General features: G+C 34.3%; 1 protein-coding gene across 1 annotated transcript in view; it reads right to left on the bottom strand.

The window, feature by feature from the left end:
- The window catches only part of BANK1 (B cell scaffold protein with ankyrin repeats 1), a 267,758-nt gene that overhangs the window by 18,780 nt on the left and 233,634 nt on the right, over window positions 1-15,344 (bottom strand). The window contains exon 11 of the mRNA XM_039848882.1: window positions 7,699-7,764. Within this exon, the coding sequence (XP_039704816.1) occupies window positions 7,699-7,764 (66 nt within the window). The remainder of the gene's footprint in view (window positions 1-7,698; window positions 7,765-15,344) is intronic.

The following is a 15,344-nucleotide window of genomic DNA, read 5'->3' as shown; positions in this document are numbered from 1 at the left end:
TTTAAACTACCTATGCAGGAATATGGTGTGCCTCTCTCTCTGAATAGAAACTTTTTGTGTTTTCAATAGTATTTTTGAATACTATTGAAATATTTAATATTATTAAATAAATATTAAATATAATAAGTATTTTTTATGATGTCTTCAAACTAATATTGCTGGTACATAACAAACAAACAAACAAACAAACAAACAAACCCAAATTATTTCTGAATGATATTCAATAGTTTTAAATAATTTTAAGAGTCTTATAGTTGATTCTTTCATGCTTTTTAGGCATGTACGTATGTAATCTAAAAATAATGAAAAATGTTTCCTCTTCTTCCCAACAGTTAACATTTTTTATTTAGATTCATATGTTATTCCAGTTGCTAGAACTTTCCAGAATAAAGGTAAGTAAAAATGTTGATAATAAGCATCCTTATCTTGTTCCTAGCCTTAAGGAGACTATGTCTACCCTTGAACTAGCAAGATATTTCTGATCATGTCGAGAAATTATCCTCTTTCTTATTTTGTAAGCATTTTAAAAATTATAAATAGCTGAACAGTCTTTTTGTTTTTTTCTTCATTAACTAAGATTATCCTGTATTTTTTCTTAATGAAATAACTAGCACATTACATTAATACTTCTATTATATGGCATGGTTCATATAAAAATTATTTTGTGCTTGAGTTTGAAATAACTCAGTGGCAAAACTTGTCCCTCTGATTCTGTATACTCTCATCTTCTCATGACTGATCTTTTAAATTGATGTTTTCTCTTGATTGGGATTGCCAGGGAACCTGCTAATTTACTCCTTTTAAAAATGAAGTTTTAGATTTAGTCAACATTTCTTGTGTTTTCACATCTGGAAATTCTTTAAATTTTGCCATTAAATTTCAACTTTTGTTAAATTTATTTCACAGGCTTCGTTTCGTTTTTTTTTTTTACTAGAGTTTCTTTGTTTTCCTTCTCTTCTTTAATAACTAAAGCTTTTAAGGCCATGATGTTGCCTCTACTTATAGAGACAGTTAGTAGGGCTGTTTTCTAAACAATCAACTGTGCTTTAATTTTTCTTTGTCTTTAGAGTTTCTCAGAATTTTCTCAGTCATTTTTATTTAAATTTCTGTTATTAATAGTTTAAATATTGTATTGAGATCGGAAGGTGGGTTGAATAGGTCATATTTTATAGTTTATTTTATCAGCTAGCATATTATCACATTATTAATTATAGATCTTGAAAAGTATAGTCCATTAAGTATTATCCTATTTTTTATTTATTATCCTTTGTTTTTATTTTTTGTATTTTTACTACTTTATCAAAGATTGAAAGTATTTATAATCTCTTACACTACTGTGGTTTTGTCAGATTCTTTTATTCTACCATATTTTATTTAAATATTTTAATGCTTTAATATTTGTTACATAAAAGTAGATAAACGACATACTTTTATTTGGATTTTGGAATTTAAATAAATGATGTTCTTTGTCTAATAAGTAATTTTGCCTTGAATTCTATTTTTTTCTAAAATTAAGATTGAAAAAACTCATTTCTGTTTCTTAAACAACCATTACTCACCATTAATTTTCAACTTTTCTTTATCATTTTTGGTGATATAGTTTTTAAAAGCAGACTAAAGTTTGTATCTTTTATCCAAATTTGAGTCTGCATCTTTTATAAAAGAAAATGTTATAACATAACATTCGGACCTGGCATGGGTACAAATTTTAGCTCTGCTTCACCCCAACTTTATAGACATCATTTTTTTTTTGGTCTATAGAATCAAGATAAATAATACTTTCCTTACAGGACTATTGCAAGGATTAAAGGAGCCAATGTGTGTAACAAGCTTTGTGGCATCTCACCTGTTTGTTTTCATCTCAGCCTGACATTGACCCCTCACTTTCTGCTGCTGTTTCTTCTATAGGTTTTCAATTCATTTATAAGTTCACAATTTTCTAACAAAAAATTTTGACTTCCCCATATTTTTGTCAAGTACCGAACTTGAAAGTTGAATAGTTCGCTTAAATTTAATAAATTAAAATAAAAAAGAATCCATACTTTTTATAATTATTGCCTTAAAACATTTTCTAAAAAGTTACGATATTTGTAAAAAGCTTCACATTTAGATAATTATAAATTGTTAGTTGAAATGTTCTTATTCTGTGCGTGCGTGTGTGTGTGTGTGTGTGTGTGTGTGTGTGTGTGTGTATTTCCCATTATCTCCATGTTGATAGTTTGGTAACTTTGAGGAAGATAGATGATAAATGACAGTCTTACTCATGAAATAAATGTTTACAGAAGCATAATTATCCTGAGACTTCATGATAAAATTCTCCTTCCTTTCCCTGGAATGATTTTTTTTTTAAGTTCTCATATTATTTGTTTGTCTTGTTCCTCAATCCTTCTCGAAAGAGAACACATCTATAGAATCATGTTAACACAGTGTATCTTTTCTGTCTATTCTTTGTGTTCTAGTGCAGCTTTGTCACCTACAGGTAGGACGTGATTCTTTGGCCTTATGTAATGATAGCTTTGCAAGTACTAACTCTGTATAAATTACTAACAGAATTCTTCTTGACCATCCCTTCCCTCCATTACAGAGCTTTACGTGAGAGTCTAAGGATGCAAAGTGTAACATGAAATCCCTCTTCCTTACTGTCTACTGGGAGGACTACTCTCTGCATGTATACAGAAAGACCAGAGCTGGAGAGGGGAGCTAATTTAGAAATTTGCATTTGTGCGAGCGATATCTATGGGTCAGTGGGTAGACTACAGATTTTATTTATTTCAATCCCCTTTTTCAACCTTAGAATTAATTGGATTAGTTACAGATTCTAGCATTAACTTTTTCCAGCCTTTGTTTTCTCTGTTACTAAGAATTTCTTTTTTTTTTTTTTTTGGTGCCTTGCCTTTACAAATATTGCTAAGAGGCCACAATATGGGCTATTGACACATCACCATTTTAGGCAAGAACTCAGTTATTAAAAAGTTTTTCCAAGTATGATGTTAAAAAAGCTTTTGTGAACAATATGGTAAATGGAAATATAAGTTACACTGAAAAAGAGAACTGAGGCCATTATTCTTTTATGAGGTATATATGATCACATTTTGATAATTTTCCTTCTTTTCTTTTTAATGTATCTGGTACTAGCAAAAGTAGCCTGATCGAAATACCTCAGAGACCAGCGTTCTCTTTTCCCCACATAAGGGTAATATCATCCACATTTCGCCAGGTCTCCTACTTACAGAAAGTTTTATTATTTAACATTTATCAGACTGTTGCAACAGTGGGCACTTAGGGAACACATGCAAGGTATGTTCCTCGACTATATCTTTCCCATGAATGCGCATCTCACCCTCCCCAAGAAGACAAGCCAATAACAACTGTGCGGCCAGAGATGAAGCATTAGTGGGCAGAGACTACATGAGGAATTGTAAACTCATAAGCCTTCAGGGGCTGGGCAGTTAGAATTACTGAGCATAGAAGCTTTAGTGCCTCCTTATTAAATACATCTGAATAGTTTTCATTATCACAAGTAAATATGTTCTCTTTCATGATTTTATTGATAACACGATTCTCTTTATATATTCTTTATTTTTCCACTTTTGATAGAATTATGAATTTAGAGAAATGTGTCTCAAATATAAGAAATCAACATGGAAAGCATGTTAACCAATGATAGCAGCAAAAGTCATTTATAGCAAATGATACAATTATATAAAAGAAAGTGGTTGGAGATTTGAATTTTTACATGAAACATGGATTTAAAGACGATTTAAACATGGCAAAAATTAAAATCATATTGCACAGATTATTTTGGAAATATAACATATGTAGAGGCCAAATTTGGCCATAATATGCTTCTGAAACAGTTTCTTTTGGTTAAATATTTTTTGTATGTTGGTTTTGAGATTATTGCTTATTTCTATTATTATATGTTCCACTTTTAGACTATGTCTAAAGTAGGACTTAGGCAACCACATTTTAGAAGCTCTACAAATAATTCTTTTTTTTAGATTTATTGGGGTAACATTGGTTAATACAATTATATAATTTTCAGGTGTACATTATCACTTGACATCTGTATATTCTATTGTGTCTACAAATAATTCTTATGCTCATCTAGGGTTGGGAGTCACTGGTATAGGCAGTTGGTCAGGGTGAATGTGCTCTTCCCGCAACTCACTTAACTCCACCTCTCAAAGAGATGATTTGTCTTCTAAAACTGGCAGCAACAACACATCCTTGATGCAATTCAGTATCGAACTGTGTGGCCGAGGAGATTTGTGGATATGACTCATGATTCACAGGGAGGCAGTTTAGATGTTAAGACTATTAAACCTCATCAGTTGTCATGTTATCATGTCTGAGGTAAGACTACATCAATAAAATGAGGATGATTCTGGTGAGGATAGAAAAGTCCCCTTGGCATCGTCCAAGAAAAAGATATATCTAAGAAAAAAATTTAACCTGTCTGGAAGATGTGAGCAATCTTGACCCTAGACTATTATATGATTTTGCGAGGCAGGAAAAATTAAGCAGATATTTCCATGTCCTTGAAGAAGCAGCCCTTATATTCCTCCAGCATCCTTTAGCTTGATAATGTTCACCTCCAAGTCATCTAATTACTAATTATATTTTATAGAAACTTCATTATTTGGCAGAGGCCTGATGAATGTAAATAGTCTAGTCACTGGGAAAGAATCTAGTCCCTGGGATGTATAGATTTAATAGACTGAAATTAAGGGTTATAAATCAATCCTCTGTGAGTTTGGTTAGCATGACTCAGACTTTAAAACTGATCAACTCCAAAACTATTGAAAAAATTCAGGTCTTGAGTTGAAGAAACTATTATTGATGGGCCTGTGAGGTTGGGGGGAAGGGAGTAGAGGTGTGGTAGCAGCATATTCTGTGACACCATTATACCATTTCCTAATTTTAAAACCAACTTGAGAAAACTGATTTTAAAACTATTTTGATGAAAACTTTTATTTGTGATCCAAAGTCCTCAGCATTTTTCTTATATTTTTTTCAAGAAGCAAAAATTGAGTTGAAGAAATCTGTTGAGTTTCAATGGAAATGGTGCCAATTACTTTTTTTTTCTGTTCCTCAGGAAAATTCGTTGATTTAGCAATAGTGTAACTTCCTGGCAATCCCTTGGCAGTTGTGAATGAAGGGCATCTGAAACACTTGTACTTTCAGTGGGAAAATGGTTGGCTCTTGTAAAACTTTTTCTTCCAGCATATAGTGAAAGAATTAAATAATTTCTTTAACCTTTTGTAGAGAAACTATCTAGTCCCATTAGAAAATCTGGACTCCGACAACATCTCATAAAAGGGCCTTTTTTGTTCTTTACCAAATAAAGTTATCATTGGTGAAACATGTACTGCTTTTCCTATTACACCATGAGATCCTAGGATATGTGGAGTATTCATCAACTCAGAAATAAGCAGATTTGATTCCCTAGTATGTCACATAGACTGGATGGTCATACAAATCTTAAAAGGCTTAGGCAAAAATGGTTGTACAGAGTAAGCCCTTTGAGGTACTTAATTCTTTAATTTAAAAATCTTCCCGATTATTCTTATCTTCTTTTTCTCAGATTGCAGTAATAAGAGAGGGTTTTTTTTTGTTTTTTGTTTTTTAACATTTCGTGAGGTTTATGTTCCTCTAGTCCTTGCAAATAGAACAATGTTTTTGTTTGTTTTTATGTTCTGCGGAATTACTGACGTCCAGGGGTAAGGTATCTAGGGATACTGCTCTAAGGTGACTAATTGAAAACACTATCAAGAAGTTGAATATAAATATCTAGAGAGAAAAAAAAAATCATACAAAATTTGTTTAAAATTTTCAGTTTCCTAGCCCTCAAAGAGTTTTAAGAATCTAGTAATCATTGACCTTGATGAAGCAAAACAAGATATGGACAGATTTTAATCCAATAAAATATTTTATAATTAGGTCCTTGTTTCCTTTCATTATTTTCTCTTCCCCTTTCGTTACCGGGTACAGAAGAGACTATTTTTCTATATATATGGTAGAATAATAATTGGGCTCGTCTAGGCTTAATGGACATTTGCGATCTTTCCTTATATTACTCTCTGTGGGATAACCAGAAGAATAATCAACAAGATCAAGCATTCCAAGATCTCTTCATTACACTTGCTACTTGTCACTTTCCTTTACCCACTGTGGCCTTCTTCACATTTTCCCTAGTTCTAACAGAAATTACTTAAAAACATGGTAATTAAAGAATTTATAAAAAATTGCTTCAGATAAATATTCTTTCAAAGAACCCAAAGCATCCTTCACCCTTACTCTTTCCAAACCTCTGTGAGGTATGTCGGGGAGCACAGAGAGGAACAAAGTCTCCTCTACTTAGTTTAATTCTTCAGTGATTATTTGACCTTAATTATATAATGACCTCATATGGAATTCTTCATTTATTTCTTAAGAGAGCTAAAGGCACAGTGGGAGCAAAATAGCAGACTTAAAAAGATACATCTTTTCCTCCAAATACGAAATCTGTAGAAATAGAAAACTGTCCAATCGAATTTTTTTGTATGTAAATCCATAAGCAGAATATTCAAGTGATTCATGGGAGACTGAAAGTTCAGCTTCATCATGTGTTGCATTTGAGCACCATGTACTCAACTGGAAGAATATTTAAGGTATAAGCTCGCTGCTGTAGGAAATGCCACTTGAAGTCAGGGATAAAGAACACTCATTTTAGGGACACAGCTTTGTTTAGAGGATGATCCATGGTGTCCTAGGAGCAGGTCCATTGAGGATCTCTATTTAATAGCTCAGTGAGTATTAGAAGTTGGCGCAGTCAGTATCTAGCCATCTTCGCAATGCCACAAAAGGAGGCTGACTATGGGAGTGTTTAGGGGCTGCCGTGAAATAATTTCATAGTTTTGTTTTAACACCTCTCTCAATAATTATCTGGTATTATTATTTTGGTCTGAAGTTATTTCAAAAGTGAGTTGAGGTTAAAAGCATCTGTATATGCTGATTTTTATTAGAGCCAGCCAGGGTTACTTCTATTTCTGCCACCTTTTACATTTTTCATTTTTGAACTTTAACTAAAATCTTATTATCAGAAAAAAATTATAATAAGTAATCTGCTAGAATCTCTTTTCAATAGGAACCAAGTGTGTCAGGGAAAACTGAGGGCATCTGCCTCCTTGCAGAGCAAGAGGAAAATAGTCTTGGGTGAGATGTCTCTACCTACAGTTTTTAGCTCTTCTCTGCATGACAAATAATTGTTCAAAAAATGTTGGTTTAAGTGCTGAAGGTAAAATAATGAGAAAAGGGTATAATCTTTGACTTGATTTTAATGTAGAGCATAGAAAACCCATGCCAGTGTCATTTTTGGTGTAATCAATCATCTCCTTGAACCAAGTAAGTTCTGGAGGCTTCCCTCTGTGAAAGCATGGTCTCTGATGCATGTTAGAGAATTTCTTACTTGACATTTCTAGAGCTCTGATAACACCCTCATCACCACAAATGTTCTCACAAGACCATTTCTTGCCATTAATGCATTTTCTTGCATTAATCTTATTATGGCAACATATTTGGGTAAGACATTAAGTTAAGAGTAAAATCTACCAAGTATACAATTATTTACTTCTATCCCTGGAGACTTTATTCAGTATTCATAAGACCTCTTTAACTCTTAGAGATTATTAAATAAACTGAAGTTTATGTCAGTACCTTGTTTCCTAGGACAATGGAACTTGTCACCATCAGATTGTCTTCTGGCTGCCTTTTGTTGAAACACTGTAAAAAATATAGCATATGTTATTTATTCAACATAAACATAAAAAAAGAACAAACTGTGGAAGTCTCCAGGAAACTAGAATGTAACACATCATTTTCCTTTATAACAATTCCTCAATTGTATTATTTTTGAGTAGAAAGATTATTAAATATACAATTTTCTCATTTGTGCAAGCTTATCAGTCATTTCAAAAAGCATTATTATAATGCTTTTTGAAATGTAGTATAATGCTGATGGAATGCCTCATTAAACTATTTAAATCAAGATATGATTCCATTTTGATATCAGGTAGAGATAAAAGTTGCGTTTTGTTAAAAGTGATAAATGTTAAAATCACATGAAAAATTCCATTTGCACAGAAATTACTCATGCTGACTTCTGAGTGATAAGCAAGGATAATGACTGTTTCTTCTAAAACAGATGAAAAGACTGCTGCATTTCACAGATGTAATAATAAAAAAGACGCTTTATTCTTGCATCATCTAGCTGGACCTCAGAACTTTTAAAGCAGCTTATTCATTATCTGAAAAGTGCTTTGTTCTCATTTATTATTTCTCACATGAAATTCTGTGAGACAAGTCAGCATTACTCACCCCATTTTGCAGATGAAAGATAAAATTGATTGTTTAATATTTATTGAGCACCCACAAAGTTTCATATAGCTTCTGGCATTTGTTAATGAAAAAGTCTCTACCCTTTACAACTTGACTTTAGAAATTGAACATTGCAGAGTTCCATTTATTTTTTATGAGGAGTTTGAATTACAGGGTTTGGAAACTGGAAAAGGCCTTGGAGGTTTAGTCCCATCTCACAGATTAGGGAGGTAGAAGTAACTAACTTGTAAAAAGGCCAAGTAATTTTGCAATGATCCCAGAACCACTCCTGGAAGAGCTGTGATTTAGACCCTCGAGCTTTGAATTTCAATTCATTGCTTGGTTCTTTACAACATTGCTGCAACTTTTCTTTAACTATTTCCATTTAAAGATAAAGAGGTAGAGGGAAGGGATTAAAAAGAACCTTAGAGCATTTCCAACATGCTTGTGTCTCTTATTCTTAGCAACTCCCTAAGACTTCCTGGGATAACCAAGCTGAGGCATGCGGTAGTGAGAGTGGTCCCGATGGATGGCGTCTGACCACTCCCATTGGGAGACACATTTCAGAAGTTATCTTGGATCTCTGTCTTTGGTTTTAATGTTCTTTAAACCAATCTAATACCAAAGTCATATCTATGATTATTCCAGATGACACTATTTTGAATTTAAAAAAGTTGTTTAAATCGAATCAAATCAAATTAATAACTATTTATTAAGCATGCATAATTTCCCAGCTGTTGTCAAAAGAGAAGGTGCTCTGCTCTATGTCCTTTTTCAAATAGGAGAAGCAAAGATATTTTCAAAGGATGATGTGTTTAAGGAAAATTATACAGATGAAATAATATTTCTGGTTGAAAATAAATTTTCTGCCTCAAGTTAGTATTTGGAAAACATGCTAAATATAACTTACTGGCAAATTCTGGGTTTTGGCTTACATTTTTTCTAAAATAAAATATACTGATAGATCTATGGTCTGTGAATATATTTTAGGATATTAGAAAAATTTTTGTAAGTGGTGCTTGAATTTTTTCATTGGCCAGTTCTAAAAGTCTTGAAAAAATAAAATATTTTTGAAATTTTAATAACATGCACTCTGTACTTTCTCCCCCAAAATTGTTAAGGTAATAAGACTGTTTAGACAAAAAAGCTATAGTTTGGCATTATTTATGTGGGAAACAATCTGAATCCAAAGATAAATTCAGAAAATAAATTCTCCAAATAAAAATAAAACACTGATTTTCCAAATAAAACTTACCAAACATCAATTTAGAAATTCTGCTAAATTTTGAAGCTACAGAGAACTTGGAAATGGATTATTTTTTTCCAGCTTTTGGACATTAATTTGTTAAAAATTACTTTACACTTTACAGAAAATATATTTTATTGTCATATGTTCTGTTGACAACAAATGCCCAGCTTTCATGAAATACAGTAAATGTTAAGTAAGCACTCTCAGTTCCTAGGTTAAGAATTTACAAGTAGTGTATTTACCTATTGTTATGTTTCACCAGGGCTTATAGTTGAAACGGCCTGGGATGGGGTGGAAGATTGGGATGGGAAAGTAAGATGCTCTGAGTAGGATGAAAGTGCTGATAACAGAAGTTTTTAAAAGCAGGAAGCGAACTAAGCCACGCCCCACAGTACGACCATCCTTTGTATCTGTAAAATCTCCCATGAAATTTCCTCCTAACTCACCTCCAGCTGCAACTATTATAACTGTTCCCTTCCTCCTACCTACAGATGCACCTCATTTCCTTATGAAGCTCAATTAGCAATTAGCATATTGCTAAACACACTATTTTCTCATTGCTGTGAAAATTAGGAGATTTTTTTGAACATGACATAACCTTGGAAAAGATCTACATTAGTTATTTCCTTAGAAAGAGCTAGCCCATCAAAATCATCACTGATGCAAATATGCATACCAAGGATTCATACTCTATTAGCCTTAGGAAAAAAATAAATGCAAAATTCTGGAATACGTTAATCTTTCTTTTTATAGTAAATGTTACCTGAAACATTTAAAATTGCTTCCACCAGCGAAACCTTTGTTCTAAAAAGTTTTATATAATTTATATTTATCATGTTCACCCACACAACCTTTATGAGATAAAATTTATGATATGGTGAGAACTGAACATTGGGTTACTTTGATTTATATATGAAGGTCCATATTTTGTACAAGATTTGTGGTAAGATGAGAGTCTGTTTTAAACATATAGAATTGAAAAAAAATCTATATACCAGAATGCTAATCTGCTTGGTAGAGTGGAAAGGGCATCGTTTTGTTTTAATATTAACATGTGCAGCATGGGAAAATGACTTTGTCCTCCTAGGCCTTTGTTTTCTTGCCAATAAAGTTAGGACGTAGATGAGATGAGCTCTAACTGTCACTCAGCTGTGACATTCTAAGATGCTATCAATTCTTTTTTCCAAAGTCATTCCAGACCAAATTGTGCCTGAATAAATACTTAAGTGAGTATGAATTTGAGTAGAATGTTATTTTGAGCAAGAGATTATTTTTGCTGGGGGCTTAGACTAATAGAAAAATTAGAAAGTTAAATCACAGACCAATGTTAATTTTTTATAATATATAAAAACGATCCTGTCCCCATGTGTTTGAATTCTGGAAGATACTGTTTTTTGACTGCATCAATGTTCAAATAATACTATCAAGGTAATTATGACATACGTCAGCTTTGACAACTCTCTGCCCCAGTGAAATCTTATTTTCTCTTCCTACCTAAAATTGGAATTTAAAAAGAAAGAAAAATGAATACATTATTAGTAGTTGTCACTGCCTTTAAACATTAAAAAAAATCCATAGAGAAAGAAAAATAATTTTTGAGTTTCACAATAATCTCAAACAATGCAAATGTCCCTAATACCACCTCTATTTATTTTAAATGGTGACGAAATGACTTCTATAAAATTTTCTCTAAAACAGAAATGACATTGAATGGAGAAAATTAGCATAGTATTAAATATTCAAAACATTAAGCAAAACAGAATTATCAGAAGAGCAGAGGAGGAAGAGGTGAGATATAATGAATTCACTTGCACTATTTGTCTTTCCAAGTTGCTTCTGCAAGAACATTCTTCATGTCAACCTCATTTGTGGCCTATTTCAAGCAAAGAGACTCTTCCAGAGCTGTCTTTCTTAGAAAATCTGATAAAGCTTATTTGGAATTATTTTACAAGTAGCTAAAGTAATGGAAAGTCTGTGCAATAGCTAAATGCATTCATAAAGATACGAATTATTAACAACAAATCCCTTGATGTTCCATACTCATTAGAAATGTAAAATGAAATGTTGTTTAGAGATATATGCTTATCACTGATTATCATTCTTGAATCTAGAGATTTGATATAAAATAAAATATACAGATCCGTATTGTGCTCTGGGTTCTTAGGGAATCTTACTGTACAGGTAGCAGCAGTGTGTTTATTATTCATTCAACAAATTTTTGTTAGGCTGTGTAGCCAAGGTTTATGTTAGGTCCTGAGGATGCAAAGGTGAATAAGATTCAAGCACAGTTTCTATACTGTACTCCATTTGATGTATTCATTTAAGCAAAGTTCAAATGTGTCCTTAGTGCCTACTGATAAGAGAAGATAGAGATGATAAAAATTAGGAAGGGCAAGGGAAATAATGCAGCCTCTGTAGCCTTACTCTCCCTCTCTTGTTTCCCCAATTAGCACCCCATGAAAGCTACTTACAAAAAAAGGAGAATAAGGTAAAAGAAAGCAATGTAAACAACTCTTTCGTCTAGCCAGTAAAGACAGGTAATGGAGTATTCTGACCCTGTGACTTATCAAACCAAAGCTCAAAAAGGTGTAGTCTCTTTGCAAATTGACTGAGATAGATTGAACACTCCAGTCAGCTTAAAATAATCATTTCATTCTGCTAGCAATAGTTACATGTTATTAATTTGAACAAATTTATCAAACATAGGTCACCACATTTAAATAGGCGCACTAGAGGTAGCATGCTCACACAGATAGTAACATTGGCCACATTAATATAGAGGTCTTTCACCTGAAAATAGTTTACTACCCAGCAGATATATAGAATCATGAGCTATGGCTTTTTTTTTTTTTTTTTTTTTGAGGGAGAATATGCAAATAGCATTCAACACATATGAGGTCACTGATGTGGTTAAAGCATGCTCTTGAGATTAGTAAAGGTGGAAAGTTGGAAAGCACATATCTGTGTGAAGGAAAATGGAGTAGAAATTCTAACTCAATGGCAATACCAATGAACGCTTTGGTTTTCTAAGGAGAAAACATAAACTTTCTTTCCAATTTGTAATTGAAACTTTAAATTTGATGAGTGTTTCCAGTTTCTGGTCAAGATGGTGGAGTAGGTAAATGCTGTCTTTGCCTTCTTTCATGATCACATCAAAATTACAATTAAACTACAGAACAATCATCATTGAGGATCATCTGAAGTCTAACTGAAGAGAAGTCCTACAACTAAGGACATACAGAAAAAGCCCCCCCCAAACTGGTAGGAGGGGCAGAGATCAGAACAGGCTGGTCCCACACCCACATGTGGTGGTTAAAATTCAGGAGGGATCTATCAGCCATGGGGGTCCCCCTGGAGAAGCCAGCGGTCCCAGCCCCAGACAAGGCTCCTTAGCCCAGGATGCCAGAAAGAGAAGTCTCCATGACTTTTGACTGTGAAAACCAGTGAAGATTGTGGCTGAGTGAGAAGGAGGGCTGCTGAAGTACCAGGCAATCCTCTGAAAGGGCCTGTTCATGGACTTATTCAATCACTCTGAGCTCCAGTCCTGGGAAGCAGCTTGGAGGGTGTCAGGGACATATGGGGAGGAGCTCAGTTGTCTGGGTTTGGGGCGAGTGCTAAAGGGGAAGCTTTGTCCCAGACGGAAGTGCTGGCAGGATCCACTATTTCATTGTTGAGCCCTTTATCAACCCAGTTTTCAGGCTCAGGTGCTGCCATATCTGAGTCTATATCAATCTGGCTAACACTGGGTGCCCTCCCCTAATGATTCCCTGAGATTCATGTGGGCTCACCCAAGCCTCTTCCAGTGGCTTTTCCATACAAATGGCCTATCTTGGCTCATGCTCTGGACTTTCCTAAAATCTCTCAAAAGTTCACAAATCTCAAATAAGCAGCATCTGGCCTCAGCATGTCCCATCCCTCTTGCTAAGCAACCCCAAGTCAGGCACTAGTGGCAACTGACTTCAGTTCATGGCTTGGCCTCTTGCATCAACTCCAAGCCCAGCTTAGCGGTGGCCACCTATAGATTGCTTGGTGGCTCATACCAGGTGGCTCAGAACTGGATTGCTGGGTACCTGGCTTCAGACTGAGCTGGAGCACCACCCAGGGCCATATCTGAGGACAACACATCCAAAGGGCAGACTGGGCAGGCACCAGAGCCCTGCTAAAGCAAATGCTGCTCCTGCGCAACAGCTCCTCCATTGTAGTCAACAGCCAGTCTTCACTATGGATTAGCCCATGGATCAATCCTTCTCATTGACATACAAACATCAATCAAGGCTCAACTGGAATAGAAGGGCATATACAATTCACACAAAAGATACACCTGGAGCATCCGGGTCAGGTGACCAGGGAAACTGCATCACTGGGCTCCACAAGACACTTACTACATAAAGCCACTCTACTGAGATCGGGAGACAGAGCAGCCCTACCTAATACATAGAAATAAACACAAGAAGACAGCCAAAATGGGGAGACAAAGAAACATGTCCCAAATAAAAGAAGAGAACAAAGCCCCAGAAAAATAACTAAACAAAATGGAGACAAGCAATCTACCAGATACAGAGTTCAAAATACTGGTTATAAGAATGCTCAATGAACTTAGAGGAAGAGTAGATGAATGCAGTGAGAACTTTAATAAAGAGATAGAAAACATAAAAATGGAAATAGAAAACATGAAAAAGGACTAGTCAGAAAAGAAGAATACAATAACTGAAATGAAGACTACGTTAGAGGGAATCAACAATAGATTACATGAAATAGAGGACTGAATCACCAATTTAGAAGATAAGGTAGTAGAAAACACCCAACCAGAACAGCAGCAAGAAAACAGAATCTAAAAAAATGAGGATAGTTTAAGGGGCAACATCAAGTGTACCAACATTTGCATCAAAGGGGCACTAGAAGAAGGGAGAGAGCAAGAAATTGAAAACCTATTTGAAGAAATAATGATGGAAAACTTCCCTAACTTGGTGAAGGAAGTAGACAAGCCCAGGGAGCTCAGAGAGTCTCAAACAAGATGAATCCAAACCAAAACACATTATAATTAAAATGCCAAAGATTAAAGACAAAGAGAGAATCTTAAAAGCTACAAGGGAAAAGCAGTTAGTTACCTACAGGGAGCTCCCATAAGACCATCAGCTGATTTCCTAACAGAAATTTTGCAGGTCAGAGGGATTAATGAAAAGCAAGGACCTATAACCAAATTTACTCTACCCAGCAAAGCTATCATTTAGAATTAAAGGACAGATAAAGAGATTCCTAGACAAGAAAAAGCTAAAAGACTTCATCAACACCAAAACAGTGTTACAGAAAATGTTAGAGGTACTTTTTTAAGAAGAAGAAAAAAGCAATAAAAAAATGAATAATAAAATGGCAATAACTACAGATCTATCAGCGGTTACTTTAAGTGTAAATAGAATAAATGCTCCAGTCAAGAGATAGGGTGGCTGAATGGAAAAGATAATAAGATCATTATATATGCTGCCTACGAGAGACGTACTTCAGGTTGGAAGATACACGCAGACTGAAAGTAAAGGGAAGAGAAAAGATATTTCATGAAAATGGAAACTAAACAAAACAAAAAAGTAGAGTAACAATACTTACACCAAACAAAACAGCCTTTAAAACAAAGGCTATAACAAAAGACAAAGAGGGACCCAGTAATCTCACTTCTGGGTATTTGTCTGAAGAAACCCAAAAGACTACTTTGAAGGGACATGTGAATTCATATGTTCATTGT

This window comes from Pteropus medius, unplaced genomic scaffold, assembly GCF_902729225.1.
Source record: "Pteropus medius unplaced genomic scaffold, Ma_sr-lr_union100, whole genome shotgun sequence".
NCBI lineage: Eukaryota > Metazoa > Chordata > Mammalia > Chiroptera > Pteropodidae > Pteropus > Pteropus medius.
Note: the sequence above shows the minus strand (reverse complement) of the source record. Positions and strands in the feature narration are given on the sequence as shown.